Source organism: Falco rusticolus, chromosome W (genome assembly GCF_015220075.1).
Source record: "Falco rusticolus isolate bFalRus1 chromosome W, bFalRus1.pri, whole genome shotgun sequence".
NCBI lineage: Eukaryota > Metazoa > Chordata > Aves > Falconiformes > Falconidae > Falco > Falco rusticolus.
The window spans coordinates 5819922-5839517 of record NC_051209.1 but is presented as its reverse complement, the minus strand read 5'-3'; the positions used below and the strand labels follow the sequence as shown (position 1 = coordinate 5839517).

General features: G+C 42.2%; 2 protein-coding genes across 2 annotated transcripts in view; one reads left to right on the top strand and one right to left on the bottom strand.

Moving 5' to 3' along the window:
• Positions 1–3762: 3762 nt before the first annotated feature.
• Positions 3763–16094, bottom strand: CKAP2 (cytoskeleton associated protein 2). The gene is given in 14 exon segments (XM_037372480.1): positions 3763–3818; positions 3820–4014; positions 4878–5176; positions 5178–5213; positions 5793–5851; positions 6573–6645; positions 7157–7324; positions 7848–8034; positions 9087–9904; positions 11367–11445; positions 13843–13894; positions 14893–14917; positions 15493–15500; positions 16019–16094. Coding segments are annotated over 14 exon segments (2100 nt in total). The 5' UTR covers positions 16080–16094; the 3' UTR covers positions 3763–3778.
• VPS36 (vacuolar protein sorting 36 homolog) overlaps positions 16069–19596 on the top strand; it is a 22276-nt gene continuing 18748 nt past the window's right edge. Inside the window, 2 exon segments of the mRNA XM_037372470.1 lie at positions 16069–16517; positions 17750–17818. Of these exon segments, the coding sequence (XP_037228367.1) occupies positions 16224–16517; positions 17750–17818 (363 nt within the window). The 5' untranslated portion in view covers positions 16069–16223.

The following is a 19596-nucleotide window of genomic DNA, read 5'->3' as shown; positions in this document are numbered from 1 at the left end:
AATAACCCAAAAGGTTGAAGTAGGGCAAATAGGGAAAGGTAATCTCCCTGGGCAGTGGTGGCAGATTGATTTTTTGGAACTCCCAAGGAAAAGGGGATTTTGATATCTGTTGGTATGAACTGATACCTTTTCAGGACAGCCAGAAGCATTCCTTGCTGAACAAACAAAGCCAGGGAAGTGACTAAGACCTTATTACATGAAATTATACCAAGATTTGGGATTCCAGCAATAATATCCTCAGACAGAGGCCCTCATTTTGTAGCCAAAGTCACACAAGTTAGTAGACTTCTGGGAATAGATTGGCAATTACACACTCCTTTTAGGCCACAGGCGAGCAGTCAAGTGGAAAAAATGAACCACCTTCTTAAATTACAAATTTTAAAATTGGGTCAGGAAGCTGGATTAACCTGGCCTCAGTCACTATCCCTAGCCTTGTGGCGAGTCAGGACAAAACTAAGAACTAAAGAGGAATTGAGCCCCTTTGAAATGCTATGTGGAAGACCTTATATTAGGTGTCCTCAAACTATGGCCCGCGGGCCGGATACGGCCCCCCAGGGTCCTCAATCCGGCCCCCCATATTTACAGAACCCCCCCGCCCCCCCCCCCCACCGGGGGTTGGGGGGGGAAACCAAGCAGCCGCAGATGACTGCCTTCCACTTAATCCACGCACCGGCCCCCTGTTTAAAAATTTGAGGACCCCTGCCTTATATGGTCCAAGCAGGAATATCAACACAAGTAGGTACTGAAGTATTAACTGATTATGTGCTAAGTTTACAGAAACAACCTAGGAAAATAGAGAAACTGGTCTTGGGAACTTGTGCTCGGGGTCTGGATAGACCAATACATTACATAAAGCCACGTGATTATGTATATGTTAGATCTCTTTCAGACTCACCTTTGGAACCAAAATGGAATGGACCATTCCAGGTCTTACTGACAACACACACAGCTGTTAAAATACAGGAACAGCCGTCATGGATACATTGTTCCAGGGTGAAGAAAGCCTCTAAACAACTGGGAGCTAATGGAAACTGGACCTTTAAAACTCCGACTGAGACAAAGACATTCTTGATCAAGACAGGTTTTACATAACAAGAACCGACAACCGATGGGGTGTGGGGGGGCGGGGATGGGGTCAGGATGACAGGACATCTAGATTCTTAGAATGTTCAATAACAGGTTTGGACCGTTAGTGCTTTTTTGTATCCTCCCTCTTGCCTACAACCAAGAGCCTGATAACTGGCCTTGGAATCATGCTCAAAAAACCCACACTGGAATAATGGGAAGTATAGATCCAAAGACAAAACTAGCTATGGTAATTTTTTCTGGAAATGAGGTGTACCAAAGGAATCAGTGGGACCGGAATGATGAGGACAGAGTTGCCCGATTGTGGGGAAAATTAGGTGATAAAAGTAGGGTGTCAAATATATAATAAAAGGGATAACACCAAAATTTCAGGAGACACTCTGATTAATATCAGAAAGGTAGATAAAGAATTTACCCTTCTAAATACGGCCACATGCTTTAATTCACGGGAATGTTGGCATACTTTTACCTTCATGCTTTAATTCACGGGAATGTTGGCATACTTTTACCTTAACCGAGCCCGTCTTTATAGTATGCCTAGGACAGGAATCACCAAGAACGGCTCTGACTTATAAGATTAAAATAACAATCATGCCAACCACCGTTTCTCCCACCACCACAATTCCATCGACCCCATTAATGCTTAATCCTAAAAATTTTTGAAATTGGACCCTATGTGATCAGAAAAACAGGACAACAGATGTTCAACCCAGAATGGTCTCTCAGACATGTTGAATTGTTAATACAAACCAATGTCTCTGAAATTCAACCAGCTTGTTCTCCTTTCCTGAAAACATCCTTCGAGGGATGGACAACCTGGCTGAGAAAACAGGTGCCCTTTAAAAGGTGAACACAAAGAGACCCAACTGGTGTGTTAGGAACAGGATTAGGTATTTTAAATGGAATTGACTCAGAAATATTAATAAGATGGTTGCTGCAACTAATGATTTGGAAAAACTACAACAACCTTTACAGCCTTCTCTACTAGCTTTAGGAACCAGTCAATAGTTATCAGAAGTGTTACCCAAGTGGAAGAAGGTGAATGAACAGGATCATGAATTGATAATAGATGCACTTGGTAAAGTCCAAGATAACATTTCTTTAGCCCTTAGGTGCATATAGGCCCAATTATGGATGCAATCAGTGGCTGCCTCAATTATAAGAGAAGGTGAAGAAGGCACTTTTCCTACCAAAATTTGGAAAATTGTTTGGGATAGTGCCACTGACTTTGAAAAAGAACTCCAGTATTGGTGGACTCTAACGAATTTTACATATGGCCCCATCACTGATAGACACGACTTTTGTGCTGAGCATTCGTAACACTTCAATACAGGAAGTCCACCCCATCACTGCATTAGGATTGAACCTCAATGGAACTGTACTCTATCCTTTTGAACACAGAACACTGGCACGGATAGTAGATGAGAAATGGCAAACTGTAAATTTAGAATCCTGCATTATGAAAGAACAAAAGGGATTTATTTGTGAAAGTAGTACAATTGACACTCAAGACATTTGTCTCGATACTGAACAAAATATCTGTCATCTTGAAATCAATTCAGACGCTGATCAGAAAACAACACATATATACTGGCCAAGGTTATGTGTGTTTGAGAACTGCTTGTAGCTCTAACAATAGACAAGACAGTTGTGAATAATCACAACCATTCTTATTTCTGCATTTGTAATTTTGTTAAGATAGTTGGGTGTGACTTTTCTTATTTAGCACCAATCATATCTCACCAGTTGATACAGTCCAAATATACAATGTTTCACAGATTGACACCTGCACCTATTGGAATGAATCTTATATTGGTAAAACAATTAGTGAAACATCAAGACTTCAAAATTTTGAAGGAAGTCCAAGAAAATGGACAAAACCCCCTGATAACTGTCCACCATGACATAAAGGAAATTCACAGGATCCTGAAAAGTATAAAGAAAGATGCAGAACATAACTGGTGGGATGCACTTTTTGGATAGTCACCTACTACTACTGGTATCCCAAATAAGTTATGTCACCCCATTGTTGTTCTTTCGATATTAGTTCTAGTCGGTTTTGTTTTATCTACAATATTGTATGTTTGGAATTGGAAAATGTTAAAACGATTGACATATTTGACATCTATACTTGGTGCACGTGAGAACGCATTAAGAGGTAATCAGAGCGAGGGAGACTGCTAAGCCTTCATCCCCAACGACCCCCACAACCACCAGCAAGGAGATAGTGTGCAAGTGCAAATGGGAGGAAACTTATGTTAATGACTTCTCGGTAGACTAATTATCCTAACCCAACCTATTCTCGGGCATCTATTCAATATGTATGAATGTATACTTTAAATCACACATGCACAAAGAAGTCAGGGCAGCAGGTGCTTTTTGAATTATCCACCCTGATGCCCGCCAGTGAATTAAACATACCTGCTTTATAATTTATCCTGAGTTACAAAGTTTAATTCTGCACGTCACAACGACCATCTAGTCCAACTGCCTGACCATTTTAGGGCTGACCAAAAGTTAAAACATTAAGGGTACTGTCCAAATGCCTCTTAGATGCTGACAGGCTTGGTGCACCAAGAAAGCCTGTTCTAGTGTTTGAACGCCCTCTCAGCAAAGAAATGCTTCCTAACGCCCAGCCTAAACCTCCCCTGTCACAGCTTTGAACTATTCCCATGTAATGTAATGCTACATTTTACTTTTCTACTTCAGCACTTATTTCTTTGAGTGCATTACTGTCTGTGGATAAATGCAGTGGCTTCTTATTCCAATTCTCCTAGCTGTTCAAATGAAGACACACATGGATCTTGATCCTTAACAGTATCCAACAGCTTGTGCATCTTCTCCCGAATGTGTTTAGAACATCGCAAAGGGGTTACAATTTTCAGGTCTTTAGCACTGGAGTCATGTGCCTTATGGTGCATCTTCACCCTTAGTATATAAAAAAAATATATATATAAAAAAAATAATCACTAAACATAGGCACACCATCATACAAGTTACCTCTGTAGCATCTAGCAGAAACAGTAAGTCGTGATTCCCGTTCAACTCTCCCCCATCCTCATAGCCAAAGGAAACTGAAAACAGGTCCTTTCATACAGTTAAAACTAGATATACATTTCTTCTTGGACAAAATACTTCAATTTGAAGAATGTATTAAAAAGAGGAAGATTTCCCCCCATTCCACCTGGGGAGTGTTCTTCCTGCTATGAGGCATAGCAGACAGCTGCCAAGAGTCCAGCTTCATCAGATGCCAAAGCTAAGCACAACTTTAAATCTGCTATCTTAAAAGACACTTCGTGGCAAAAAAAGAATTTAAGTGTTATCTGTTTTGTCCCGAGATTACTAACCAGAATTTTGCCTCAGGAAACAATTAAGATAATCTTTACAGGACAGTTACATCTTGTTTGCTTCTGTGTTGTAGGACATACAACCACATCTACATTTGAAAAGGGGATGGCTGGAGACACCTACTTTGTCTAGCTCAGTGTAGCACTGCTACTGCCACATGGGCTGTGGGAAGGGATCCTAAATCTGGAATCTATGTCTCTGCCTCAAAGAGATTAGATTACTCTGGAGTAAGGCATTCAAAAAGCAAAACAGTTTGAGTAAATAGAGGACTTTATTTAAAAAGACTTCCTTCTGAAGGAACAGGAAGCAATACTAAAAAGTTAAGTTCTTGAGAGCTTTTAACAAGGTTTTCACAAATGCAGTGCCTCCTTGTTTCAACAGGACACAAACATTAGTGTTGCCCCTGACACTGCAAACTTTCCAGTTACCTGAAGTGATCTTACCTTCCCAAGCATGGTGTGGTAGATTGATTGTACCTCATGAAATAAGATGTGCCATTCTCTTTCTCAGGAGAATTAACTGATGGGGTAAAAGATGTAGCCCAATCTTCATTCTGCTCTTCTGTTCCACATTTTCCTTTCTTTTTTGTACTTTCTTTAGTCATCTGCTTTTTATTCTTTTTTGGCAAAATGTCTCCTCTTGGTTTCAAGTCTGAATCCATTTCTTTGTTTTTGATCACTTCACTGCTAGCCTCTGCCTTAGTGTCATCACTCTCTGCTTTTTGGTCATCAGAGCAGAGGATCCTTAGAGGCCTCCTGAACCTGCTCTGATGCTCCTGATGATATGGAGAAATAGTGTGAAATGGGGACAATGGACACCGACTGTGATTGTATATGTCTACTCAGGAATGTGGGTATGGTGACTAGTCATGGGTGCGGTGTCTGGTCACATAGGCACACAGCTCTGAGGAGACAACTACAGTTTTGAGGAGATGCCTGCCCCTCTTCCTCTAACAAAGGGGAGACGCCTGCCCTTCTTCCTCTAACAAAGGGGCTATTTAAAAGAGAATGAGAAAAGGATGAGAGACATTCAAATGCTATCTAGAGGGAGGGAGTGCTAAGTCTCCTTGCTGGAGAAGATTGGATGGTCACAAGGACATGAATCACCCACAAACCTGCAAGACCACCACATTCCAGGAAACGGACTGATAAGCTAATTAACATACGAAGCGGGGTTTAGGTAACGAATATGTATAGGCGTTAATTGAATATTCATTTGTTTTATTGTATAAATGTGAGATGGATCGTCACTTCGGGCATGCACACTTGTGGAGGAGCGATCCCCCGTGCATCTGCGTGCAATAAACATACCTACTTTATAACTTTTGAGTTATAGAGTCTAATTCCGCACGTCACTGAACCTAAACTTCCACTGACTTCCACTACCTCACGTAAACCAGATTCTACCACAGCTCCCCCTAAAATTGAAATATTAAAAAAAGTACAGCTGTGATTAGTTACAGCAAAATATAAATTAATGTTTGAGAGATCTGAAATCTTAAAACTTTACATGAGAAAGTTAAGCATGTACTGAGTCTGAGCCACAGCAATTTAAGTTACTAATAATTTTAGTGGCCTTCAAGAACCTGAAACCTGAGAACTCAGGGTAAGTACATCCCAAGAAGTCATTCTCTTCATTCCCATGCACAGCAGCTCTGAGCAAGTATTTCATTCAGTTGGGATTAAATACTTGGCAGATTATGTTATATTGAACAGGAGTGTATATGGCTACTTTGCTTCCAAAATTGGAAGATTTACCACCTTTAATTGACACTATGCCATAACACAACCATGCATCTTCTGGTAAAGGAGTTTATGTGTCAAAGAGGCAACTGATTTTTAGCTAGCAAGAATGCTTATTTACTCTTTGACTGTCAGGCTAAAATAGCTGGACAACATTGCTTTGATAGAGCTGAAGTAGAAAGTCCGAACACGCAAGCATCTCCAGTACTCATTTTAACATGCCCACAGTTGAAATAGATTGAAGACAACCTTGTAAACCAAAGACAACCGAGTAAAAAATGATCACAGAGAAGTTTCCATGAAACAGAATTTTACAGGCATAAATGGTTTAAACAGTCAGCTTGCATTGCCTGTCAAATCAGATATTTAGCTAGAATAGAGTATGCTTGGACTTACCATCCTCAGGCTCAAAGAGGCTTCCAGTAATTTTTATAATATTTATTAGTGTGTGTCGTAGTTCATCTTTAGGCTGGAAAAAAGGTTGCATTGTTTTAGAAAAACAATTCCAAAATTAATCATCATTTCAGCTTATTTGGTATAACATTTACAGGGAAAGTGGTACAGAACACATGATGCTTATTTAATGCTGTTCAGACACAAGTCAGGACACAAGTGAATCCTGTATTTGATGCGCTAAGGCTGTATTTATTTGATGTCCTGAAACCTTGCTGATATCAAAGTACAGGAATTAATTTTACATTTATTGATGAACTTAAGTTCTGTTTTGGGTTTCTAGTGACACTAGAATTCTCAGTCCTTAATTTCCTCTAGGCAGAGCATCATATGCTATTTTGATGATCCTAAATCTTTCTTCTTGAAAGTAGTTTCTACAGTGGTTACAGAGCAAACCAAATCCAACTTTTTAATGTTCACATAGGTTACATGGCTCTCCTACTATAAAAGTATTTATTAAAATCAGATATACCATACTTTCATGCCTTTATATTTATTAATCTTAAACTTCAAGACAAGCTGCTTACCACTGCCCCTGCCAAAATGGCCTCCTCATAGACAGCAATGACCTTTTCAAGAGGGCCCATCTGTTCAAGACGTATACAGCAGATCCAATATTTCACAAGCTTTTTAGCCCCAGGAGTGCTCTGTGCCATATCTTCCAACATGGCATGTACTTCATCACTTTGACATCCCTAAAGTCAACACAAGTGCAGAGATTTAAATGCAGTGAACAGTGAGGTGCTATATTTTAGCTGGTTTTGAACTAAAAAGCAAGTATTTTTTCTTTCTTTAGTAGAATTGTCATTCACCTATTCTTCCAAATGGAAATTATTTCTACAGTCTTGTAAGTAGAAGGGATAGTAGAATGCATAGACATCTTCAAAACTACTTAAACCAGACTTTGTCAGAACTCTAGGCAAGTTTCCGCAAATGCAAACTTATTTTAGATTAATTATTTCATACTACCCTCATTACATTAGAACTTTTCTACTTTATTATGTTACCATTATTGCCTAATCTTATTGGGTAGTTCAGTAAATTGGCGACTCTTCAGTGAGAACTAATTCCTTCAGGTGTCAGCAAAAAGCTACAATATTGCCTAACTTGGGGAGCAATTAGTGCCCTGCATCTGGTTCACAAGTCCAGCATGCCTATAGGACTTGCATGTTGTAGGGATCTATATCATTAGAACTTGCTAGGCAAGGGACTGAATACTTGTTCAGTTAATTTCAGACATTCTGCAAGAGTCCTGTTGACCTTTTCATTATGGAATACGTTCTCTAAAGATTCACCAGAAGAGAACCCTTGTTCTTTACTTTTAGACTTGGGTCCCAGCTGCATATGTATAGGAGGTCTCTTCAACACTTTTCCTCTAGATGCCCTCCATTCATCCAGACAAGCTCTGCATTTAAAAATATTAGCTGACATGACAGATATTTTTTACATTGACTGACACTAACTAGGGTAAGTCATACAAATACTTTCCAGATTGTCCTTGAGTCCTATCCCTTTAATTCTAAAAAGGATACAGCTGCCATTTAGACCTGCATGGATATTTCAGAACCATGCATATCACTTATGCTGTAGGTATCTATCAGGTCAGAATGCTTTCATAGAAACATAGAATCATTTAGGTTGGAAAAGACCTTTGAGATCATGCAGTCCAACCATTAACCCAGGACTGCCAAGTTCACCACTAAACCACGTCACCAAGCACCGCATCTATGTGGGTTTTTTTAAACACTTCTAGGGTTGGTGATTCTACCACCTCCCTGGGCAGCCTGTTCCAATGCTTGACCACCCTTTCACTTTAATCTCTCCCTTTTCAGCAGCACCAAGAGACTTCAGCTACAGACTTTTTTTTTTCCAAGAAGGGGTAGAAAATGCTTCTGATTTATTCATATGTACCACCTCTTCCCTAATCCCACTTCAAACCAGAAAACTAAAAGCTATCTCTAAAGACACAAAGCATGGAGAGCAGGCCAGAACCACCATATAATGTCATTGACAAGTGCTCTCCTTCAGTCCATAAACACGGTCAATTCTATATACATTCTGTATCAGTTTTGTTTTGTGGTGGGGTTTTTTTTGGTTTTTTTTTTTTTTTTTTTAGCAGTGGCATGCATGTGCAATTCACTTCAAGAATTATCTGTCATGCTTAAGGCTGTCACAACACTTAGCCTAATAATCAGAAAATATATATTGCTTGTGGTCCCTATTTATAACTGCACAGGACAAGCCGTAAACCTGAGGAGCTGCTGTAATTAATACTGAGAAATCATGATTCAGACTAAGTCTACAGTTTCAGTCTACTGCCCTTGGGCATCAAGTTAAAACACTCAGATGTCATTTTTCAGCACATCTACAGCAAGAAATAGATCAAAATAGACATTATTGGAAAAAAGGTCTAAATACCTCCCAAGATCAAGCTACAATAGTCAGTAATTCAGTTACCTTCTCTCTTCTCCTGAGATTTTTGGTAGAAGAGATATTCTATTGCCATTAGTTTTCAAATTCTGTCCTGACTTTGTACCAAGAACAACAGAAACTGGTTTTGCTGGAGCTTCTGGTCTTGCATCTTCACAAGAACTTGTGCATTTCTTCACTCTTAGTATCCTGTGGTCAGAATTGTTAGAAGCAGCCTTCAGTGGCTGTGCAACCCTTCCACGAATCATATTTTCTGTTACTTTCTTGGGTGCTACAACAGATGTCAGTTGCCATTCCTTCAGAGTGGACTGGGAGTTAATAGCAGCTTTGTTAGATGGTTTGCTCTGAAATGGGAGGACATAACCTGCTTTTACAGAATTAGGGTTGTTTGTGACTTCGATGGTCTTCAAGACTACGTTACGGCTGCTGATCAGCAAAGATGTTGCTGCTGGTTTGGTGGCAGGAGGAAGAAACTTCTTGTCTGGCAAAGAGCTCTTTTCCCCCTCACTTTTTGGTGTTTTTTGGAAGGAGTTTACCTTGGATTGGATAACTTTGCCATGATACACACCAAGCACTGGTTTCTTTGGTAGGCCGATACCTGAATTTGGGTTTTCTTCAACTGACTGCTTCTCTTTTATGCTTTTCATTTGCAAGACAGGCTTGTTAAGTGACACGTGCTGAGATTTTATTTCAGTAACTTCATCCTTAGAAGCATGATCTTCATTATAGTTTGCTCCCGAGATGGAATTTGTCAGTGTGGTTGTGGAAGAGTTTAAAATAACACTTTTTTCACTCAGACCACTTGATTGGTCCCATGACAGTTTATTAGCATTCCCTTTGCTTTCCTGAAGTCAAAAGCATATCCACAAACATATTAGAAGGACATTCATGCTGCATGTTACTTTTTCCACAAAGAAGGTTTCACTTATTTACAGGACTGAAGTGATTAACAGTAAATGGCACTTAAAGGTAACTACAAAACACAAAAGGGGTGTGTGTGTGTGTGTATACACAGAGTATTTGTCAGCTCTCATTAAACAATCCTTACTTGATTTTTTTGATGTGAATTCTGTAAACTGTACCTTGGAAGTGAGGCAGCCTAACCCGAGGCCTACACTCTTCTTATAGAAAGAAAACTCTCAAAGTAATTGCTGACTTTTAACTGCCAAAATCAATTTCTAAGAAGAGTCATAAGGTAGAAACTTGCTTTAGGCTATATATAGACAAAAGCAGTATCTCAGTTTGTATACCCCATCACTTAATGGCAACACCATTCCTCTGCTTAGTTTGGATACCCTGCTAATGCAAGGTAGTGAGTAAATCCTTTAATTAGGGCATTAGGACATGGTACCAGAAGGAGAATTTTCTTACTAATGAGCTCTAGAATGCTGTAGTTAAGAATAGACACATGGGTTTTAGGTAGCCTTACTACTCCCTGAAAACTCTCAGCCATATGTTCTCAGCATAACCCTAGCCTAGAGGCTACAAGGAGCGAGCCCTAGTCTTTTCCTCCAAAGAAGATACTCTACAGCAACTAAGGCAGCATTTTCCAAGCAGCAGCTCATGGAATAGTGAAAGATCCAAACGCAGGAAAAAGACATGCAAATGACACATGAAAGTCTGCAGAAATTGACACTTCTCCTTCAAGAAAGATACCCTTGAACAGTAAGAAAATTATACCACATCTCATTTCCTGGTTTGTCATTCAGGCTTAGAAGTTAAGATTTGACCAAGCCAATAACTAGAGCTTGAGTACAAGGGCTGTTATTTCAGGAAGCTATGTAGTTTAACTTTAAAAATCACATGAGATATTAACACAGACCAAAATATCTCCTTTCAGGAAATTTCTAAATAAAGTTTGTTCTCCCTTTTGGAATTTTCCCCCTCCACTACTGTTTTCCAAGTAACAGAGCACAATACAAGAATTCTCTACTCTGACAGAAGACCTTGCTCAGATTATAAATAAATTCCCCAAAGACTGAAAATATATCCAAAAAGTTCTGAGAGTCTCAAGAAAAGTTGTTAAAAATTAATCATTGTTTCAGCAATAACGGTATCCTCTTTAATGCCCTCTCCAGTCAGGTACAAACTTAATATCAATATGGTCCATTACACATAGTAATGTGACAGCTCTCCAAAAAGCATATAATAAGCAGTCACTGAACAGTTTGTTAAAACTGCACCTCTGCACTTGCAAACTTCTCATGCTTTGGAAGTTGTAGAACTTAAATACGCTTTAAGTGAGTGGAATGTTGTAGCCACAGAAACAGAGTGCCATCAGTATGTGATTATCAGTCAAAAACTTACCATTTCCGGCTTTGGAGAACTTTAGAGCTGTATTTTGTCTTGCAGTTTATTGCTAGTTGCGCTCCTAGTTCTGCTACTGCTAAAAAAAAAACAACAAACAAACCACAACATCTTAAGTCATCCTACAATGTAACAAATGAATTATTTTTAGAATAAGTTCACATGGTCCAGGTGGTAGTCTGCAGGCTAAACTCATGCTGAAGCACTTCATCTCAGTTTGTACTCTTCCTCCAGAAAAAATAAATGGCTAAGCAACCACTGAGCAGGGCTCAGGCTGCAAAACATCCCTTCTTACACCATAATGAGCTGTCTAACAGAGGGAGAAAAGAGAATAGACCTTATATACTGCAGGTACCATTCTCATGTTTAAGGATGAGCACCAGCCTGTCTGGCCTGATGCATCTGCCACAAGGTCAAGTTTCTAAATGCTGCAGTTGAGGGAGAAGGGGGAGCAGCACAACAAGCTGAAGCTCGGCTACTGCAATCATCAGGGGCCAGGCTGTTTGAGGCAAGTCTGAACAAGGATACGTAGCTCCTAGCACACTGACAGGTTCCAAAACCTGCAGTCAGGCACCACAGCTGGCATCAGACTACCCAACGAGTAACAAAACCACCAAGACCAGTATTGTCTCCTAGAAGCTAGGAAAATATGTTGACAGCTAAGAAGAAAAATATCCTCAGCTTGAAGTTACAAATCCAAATCCTTCCTCAGGCGCTTTACAATGCATAATATGAAACATGTGGCACTACTGCATGTGACTGAAAATTAACGTTTCAGTTAGCAACTGATAACTTTCCATCAGATGACATTCTGGAAGCCAGCCAAGCTGAAAATGAGGGTACATGAATGAAAATAAAGAAAAAGATAATTAGTGACTTTGAAGTGCTGCAGAACGCATGCATCTTGCTGTCACTTCTGCGCCACCCGATAGAGAACACACGTTAAGGGAACTGATCAGAAGTTATAGAATCACAGAATAATTTTGGTTGTAACAGACCTTTAATACAGAGTTCAACTATAAACCCAACACTAAACCATGTTCCTAAGCATCATATCTACATGTCTTTTAAATACCTCCAGGGATGGTCACTCAACTACTTCCCCATGCAGCCTGTTCCAATGCTTGACCACTCTTTCAGTGAAGAAAATTTTTCTAATACACAATCTAAACCTCCCCTGGCGGAACTTGAGGCTGTTTCCTATCATCTTATCGCTTGTTACTTAGGAAAAGAGACTGACACCCAGCTTGCTACAGCCCCCTTTCAGGTAGTCAGTGTGGAACAGTAATGGCTTCATAAAAGTAAAAGCTTCACAAAAAGCTATTACAACAGTAACAGCTTCACAATATCTGCAAAATAAAAGTATTAGTCATACCCACATACATGATGTCTCTAAATAATGAGTTAACTGAAGACTATGAAAAGTCCTGGAATATAATTGCCAGAGAAGAAACTGAAAGCAAGGAAAATAAAGTAAAACAAATGCTAAATTAAGAGTATTGCTGTAATGAAAATAGTTGGCATTGATTTTTCTAACACAAGATAGCTTTCTAAAACATGAAAGCACTTGCCTTTTCCTACTACAGAGTAAGTCTTTTGGCAGATTATATTCATCCTTTTAATTTATGTGTATTTTATATTCAAAGGTCATTGTTCAGTTAGATTTGTGCTACCAAGTAGTTTTGTGCTACTGAACATGGGACCATGCCACCTCAAGTATACAGAATAGCAAACAAGACTTCCTATTTAGATTGGAATAAATTTCAGACTGAAATTTACAATTTGCAAAGACATTGCTACACCATGAACTAACGGTAGAGCTAGAACCTTCTGTGCTCCTTTACACCACTGTCTTCTCTAGAGATATTTCTGCTGCTTATTAGAAGGTCTTACAGTATATGTCCAGACTTTAGACAACAGCAGGAAGATTTAAATACAATAAAAAGAAGCACCAGCCGATGATAGGTGCCCACCTTCTGTTTACAGAACATCATGCCGACGTGCTGGCCACCACACAGGTTGTGTTTTATTAGTTTGCTTTTAGCACAAAATAGTGAATTACTAACTATGAAAGCACAATGAAGCTAGATCAAGTGGATTGTGAACAAACACATGCAGCATAGCCCGAGTAGAAAGAGGGGGAAAACATATTTGTGGAAAGAAGGTCATAGAGGCAAACAGCAGAGTGTCATCTCAAACAAGAGCTCTGTCATGAAGGTATTATGTTCCGTCTCAGTCTCTAGAGGAGCAGATAATATACTTCATTAATTGCATCTATTATGCATGTGGTTAACAAAAGCTTTTAGTATTTGTTGACAATAAAAGGGCTTCAGGAAATCTGTGTGGTCACTAGCCTCACTGTGTGGTATCACCTTTTGGATGGTGTTTTCGACCAGAACTGCTATTGTCTTTCCCACCAGCCACCCAACCACAGACAAAGCTTTCTAAAGAATGTAAGCCATAGCAGAAATACTACCTGATTGATGCCTGCTTTTTTCGAATGGGCACACCAGAAAAGGTCTTTTTTTCTTGATAAAAAGTTGAAGAATACCTATAGTCTTTGTTCTGGTGGGTTTAATAAAAAAAAAATAATATTACATTTTCAGCTAAAATAATCATGCCAAACTTTGTTTCTTAGAAAAAAGTAAATGACATTAGAAAAGCATCAGGACATCATGAAACATAGACATTGTGGGTTAAAAAAATCTTTAATTTTCACATCTTATGTCGTCTTACACATTCTCTTATTTCTTGAGAAAGACTAGATTCAAGGGGCAGTTGAATGTAAACTCACAGCTGTACAAGATAGCCGTTTTGCTGCGTTAAGCTAGAAGAAACATGATTTTGCAACGGGAAGAAGTCAGGCTCACCCCTCTACCTTCTGAATGCCTGTCCACCATTTCACATACTTGCTGTTGGTTCAGCAAGCACAGTTTTCACTTATAACGGTAGCAAGGTAAGGTTAGCACACATGGAAAATGCCATGCACGCGAACCCAGCTGACCATCTGCTAAATCATTTGCTTCTCTTCTGCTGTCATCTGGGCATTTGCATAAACGCTGAATCAATGGGAGTGTTAATAACAGCACAAAGTGATCATGGAAAGGTCTTAAGCCAGCTGTCACTTCTTAATATAGAAAGTAATTGCAGAACAGGATACTAGTTTGCATGTTTTCGCTGACCGACTGCACACCAGAGGCTTATATCCTTCATAAGGCAGCATTGTTGATCTTTTCAGAGACCTTTCTTTATTCCTGTTGGGAGGCAGTGATCTTGGATTGCTGGAAGCAGCTGGGTAAGATGGTCCTGCCACCCAAAGCAAGTTCAAGCATCCACGCAGCCAGTCTAGACAGTTAAGACTCCAAGTCTTAAACTGTTTAACATGCAGTGGGGATATGGCAGCATAAAGTTAAAGCCTTATCTTCGACTCAGAACAACAATTCCTTTATCATATTCAGGAACTCATGGCATTGCACCATCCTCCATCACAGACAAGCTCATTCAGCTGTGGAAGCCTTCAATGAACTCGCATAAAACCTGACTTTGGCCTCCTCCTAAGCAGGCTTGAGTCCCCTTTTTAATTTCTTTGCATGTGCTCTTTATCTTTCATATTTTGTCTTGCCCCTTGTTCTTTATTCACACTTCAGAAATCCCCACAAGGCTCATCAACATGGTCCCTCAACACTGAGGTATTTCTATATTACTGAAGTTCACACTGTACAAATTGCTAAAACATGATTGCTTTTGAGGACCTGAACATTAATCCTGAAAGAATTAAGCACTTGATTGCACACTCTATGTGGTAAAAAGTTGTCAACCCACAAAACGGGGTAATTGTCCTCAGAACCTCCTCCTAGCATGGGAGAGCTGAAAAAGGCAAGTTCTTCCTCAACACTGACACGCCAAAGCCTGAAACAGCCAGCCAGCAGAATGGATCGAGACTTAGGCTTGCTGCAGCGCTGTTTCGTTCAGGATATAGTGCTTTTTTAGCACAGCTGTCCAAATCCCACGCCGAAGGAAGCTCAAGAGGCAGTGTGTGTCACCTGCTCTGCAGAGGCATGCACCAGCTGGCCCACCCGCGAGTGTACTTGCAAAGAGGTGCTGCGTCCTGGAGCCCCCCAAGCACCCTCTGCTCTAGAAACTCAGGTCTTGCCAGCTCCAAACGGCAAAGCCCCATCAAAGCAATTCAGTTCGTTTAGCTTGCACGAACCAAACCGGTCAGAAAGTAACAAACAGAAGAGTCCAGATCTAGATCAAAGCATTTCCTTGTTTCAATAGGATGCTCTTAAGCAACTCGTTATCACGAAGGGCGCCCTTCCCGCCAGAAGCCCTGCCCAGGGGCGGGGGGAGAGCCCCAGCCCTGCCAAGGGAAGGTGGAGTCTCATAGGCCCGCTCGCACCGGTCAAGCCCACGACAGCGGGCGCCGCTACCGAGACCTGCTCAGCCTCCCACCCCACCGGAGGCGCTTGCCCTCGCCTCCCGCTTCCCGACGGGCGCGGCCAGCTCACCTCGTCCACCGGCCCCTCCCTCACCCGCCGCGGCCTTGCTCGGGACTACGCGGGGCGGCTAACGACAGACAGCTCCGGCAGCCAGCGCCTCGCTTCCACGGCCCCTCGGGGCTCCGTGCGCCGGTGCCCGTCCCGCCGCCTTACCTCGGAAGGCCAGCTCAGACCTGCGACTGGCTGAGAGCTAGGGAGCGGAGCTCGCCGCCATAGGAGAGGCTGCGAGGGCCCCTTGAATCACCCGCCGCGCAGCGCCTCCCTGATTGGGCCGGGCGCGGGACTTGAACTGGCCAATGGCGGGCGGGAGGACGGGGCCGACCGCGCCCGGTGCGGCGGCGGGGCCGGAAGGGGGTGCATGCTGGGGCGTGCGCCCCCGGCCGTGGCGGGAAGATGGCGGCCGTTCCTCCGCCCGCCGCTAGAGGGTGATGCGCGGTGTGGGCGGGGATGGTGTCTGCTCGCCCGGCGGCTGCGGGCTGGGAGTGGCGGCCGCGGCCTGGTCTGCCGGCGGCAGCTAGGGAGGGAGGGAGGGAGGGGAGGGAGCTGCGCGCCCGCCACGGACAGGTTCGTGTGGACCAGCGGGTTGCTGGAGCTGGGGGAGACGCTGGTGGTCCAGCAGCGCGGCGTGCGCCTCTGCGACGGGGAGGAGAAGGTGGCGGGCGCGGCCTGCGCGGGGCCTGGCGGCGCAGTGGGGCCCGGTGGGCCGGTGCAGGGCAGGGGGGGAAGAGGCGCGGCCGTGGGCCTCAGCCGAGGGGGACGGCGGGGGACGGGTGGTACCGGGCGAGGTGGGGCGACGCGGGTTGTGAAGGGGCCTGGGCTGCAGGCGGAGCATCGGTCACGGCAGAGGGGGGCGGAGTACGCTTCGCCCCGGGGTCGGGCAGGGTTTGGCCCAGTGAGAAGCTTGTTGGGGAGGAGATCCGGGCCTTGCGGGACCGAGGAAAGTCTGGGACGGTGTGTGCCACATGGTGGAAGGTTGGGCTGCCCGTAGGGCGCGTGTAGCCGGTGTCACTGTGGTGAAACCTGATGTCCATGGCCTGGGCTGTCCCTGCCCGTCCCGGAGGCTCAGCGCACCCCTGTCGCTCGGTGCCGCAAGCAGTGCTTCTCGCCTTGGGTGTCACACACAGGCCGTGTCATACAACTCACACCTGAGTCTTTCTGGTAGTTGTAAAATACTCTGGCTCTGGTCGTGAAGGCTGCCCCCTTGCCCTCTGCTCGGATCTGAGCCTGCACACTTACCGCTTCGCCTTGCTGCTGGGCTGACTCTTGAGCTCTTCATTTTTCCATGCCGCAGTAGTTGCATACCCTCATAAAAAGCTGTGAAAAAAACGTGCCTCAAGTTTTGCAAGTAGGAAGCAATTTGCTAACACAGGTTTTCCACATGCTGATTGCTGTCTGATAAGTGAAGAAGTTTTCAACAGTAAAATGGATAGAAGCAATGCTTCCGTGTGATAGGCCAGAAGATTTCAGACTGTGCACAGTATATTCTTATCAGGGTGCTTTGCTTTTTTTGCATAACTTTTACTTTCCTTGTCAGCAAATAGTGTTCCAAAGCCAATAGCCATGTTTAAAATAGGATATTAAGAATGTTTGTGTATCTTGCACAGCATATGGAGGGAGGATCCTTCAGGATTTCCTGGGGGAAAGTTTATACAGTTGAAAAAGGAACTTTGTGTATATCCATCTAATCCTTTTATACTAATTTTCTCCATTGTTTCCTAAACTTCATTTATTGTGTTTTTAGGGGGAGTGGGAGAAGTTTTCTTAAAATACTGGCTTGTTGAATTTGATTGCTATGTTGTGGTAACATGTAATGTGTCCAAGATCAGTATTTATGCAACTTACTGGTCAAATTTGTTGTTGATCTCTTTTATTTTTCCTGTCTAGGTTAAATTTGATAGTGGAGTATTACTGCTTAGCACGCACAGACTAATCCGGAGGGATCAGAAGAATCATGTAAGTCCCACTTTTGTATCTTTTATGTTGTTCAATTGTAAATTCCATAACGGGTAGCTTGCAATGAAAAGACTGCACATGGAGAGGAGATGGGTGTTTTCCTTTGTGTGTTTTGTTTTACAAATATAGTCCATTTTTTGCCTCATAGTGGAGAGAAAATAACGGACAGAAATGTTCTTTTACCTGTTTCTGCTTTAATAAAATAATTATGCAGAGATAAGCAGGGATGGGCATTAATCATATAAATTTTCCTTTTCTACAGCACAAACACAAAGGAGAAAAGAGTCTGGTATCATGCACTAAAAAACACTGGGTTTGAGACTGAAGTTGAATGTGTCAGGCAGATCAAAATGTGAACTTCTCACCCATGCTCCTTGTCTAGAAAGGCCTTTTCTTCTTCATTATTTTCAAGTCCAAGTTCCCCTGTCTTCTGCTCCCACCATATAGTTCCAGACCATGATTTGATAACAGAATGTGTTTGGTGGCAGTGTTATTTTGTACTGGTCTTACCCTCCCAACTGCCTATTCCTGTGCTCAACAATCTCTTCAATAAGCCAGAACATTTGTCTGTACTGCTATGGAGAATTGACTCAGAGGTTAAGTGGCAATGTCAGAACTACACTGTAGTGAGACTGCTGCTGAATGCTTTGTACCATTAAGCCACAGCCAGAGACTGCAGGCTAGAAGTGAGCGAGAAAGACTACAAACACATACGAAGCTCTAGGTATAGAGTGTGACAGCATGCACCAATGTACAGCTGCAACTGAAGAAGTCCTCCTCAGAACCAATTTGGATTAATGCTTGTTTTGGACACAGTCTTTTAGAAACTTACCCCTGGAAACCAAAGTTTAGACAGAGCATGTTCAGGTGACAACTTCTCAAAGGTGAATTATATTCCACTGGACTAATTTTGTGCAAGGATAGCTGAAGCACCTCTCGTACCGAAAGGCTGTTCCCTACCAAATACCACATCCTTGCTCCAAAGCAGGGAGCTACTAAGAGCCTTCTGAAGAAGGTAAGGTCACCAAGGATGTTCTTAGTTTGGAAAAGCAATGTATTTTTTCTTCAGGGATTGTTTGCAGGAACAGCAGAACTATTTTTAATACACATTTTTAAAAATGTTTTGAGAGCTGGTCCCCAGGGTGGGGTTACTGTTAAACAAGTCAGGGGTTGATTGTCCAGACCATGAACTATTCTGTATAAATTAGCTTTTTATGCGCACAGGCAGTGTGAGATAATTTAACTGCTAAACTGACAGTGTTAATCCTTTTTTCTTCATCAGCATCTCTTTTTGAGAGATGGGCATGTACTGCAACAGGCATTGCTTCTGATCTGACTTGGCCTTTTTGCTTGCTTGGAGTGACATTAAGCATTATGACTTCAGCAAGTCTTACAACTGTCCACATCCGTATTCTCTCCTTCCCAACAAAAGGATGACACATGTCTCTTTTCCTTGACTTCCCCCTGTGCTCCTGGGCCACATGGCTTTTTGTACTCTTCCAAGATCATTTGATTTGCTAAATCAGCAGAGGAGAACCTTGGAGAATAATAAAAATAGTTTTAGTTTAGCAAATTAATTGAACTCGGCAAAGATTCTGACAAGTTCCAGGCTTGATTAACAGAAGGGACAGGTACATGTGGCTAGGAAATTGGCAAAAATTAGCCAGTTCTGATTAGGGGGGATGTAAATATAAGTAACTTTGTTCGTGTGGTAAATAAAGCTGATTATTTTTCAAGCTCTGAGGACTGAAACATGGGGAGCACAGTGCCCTTTTATT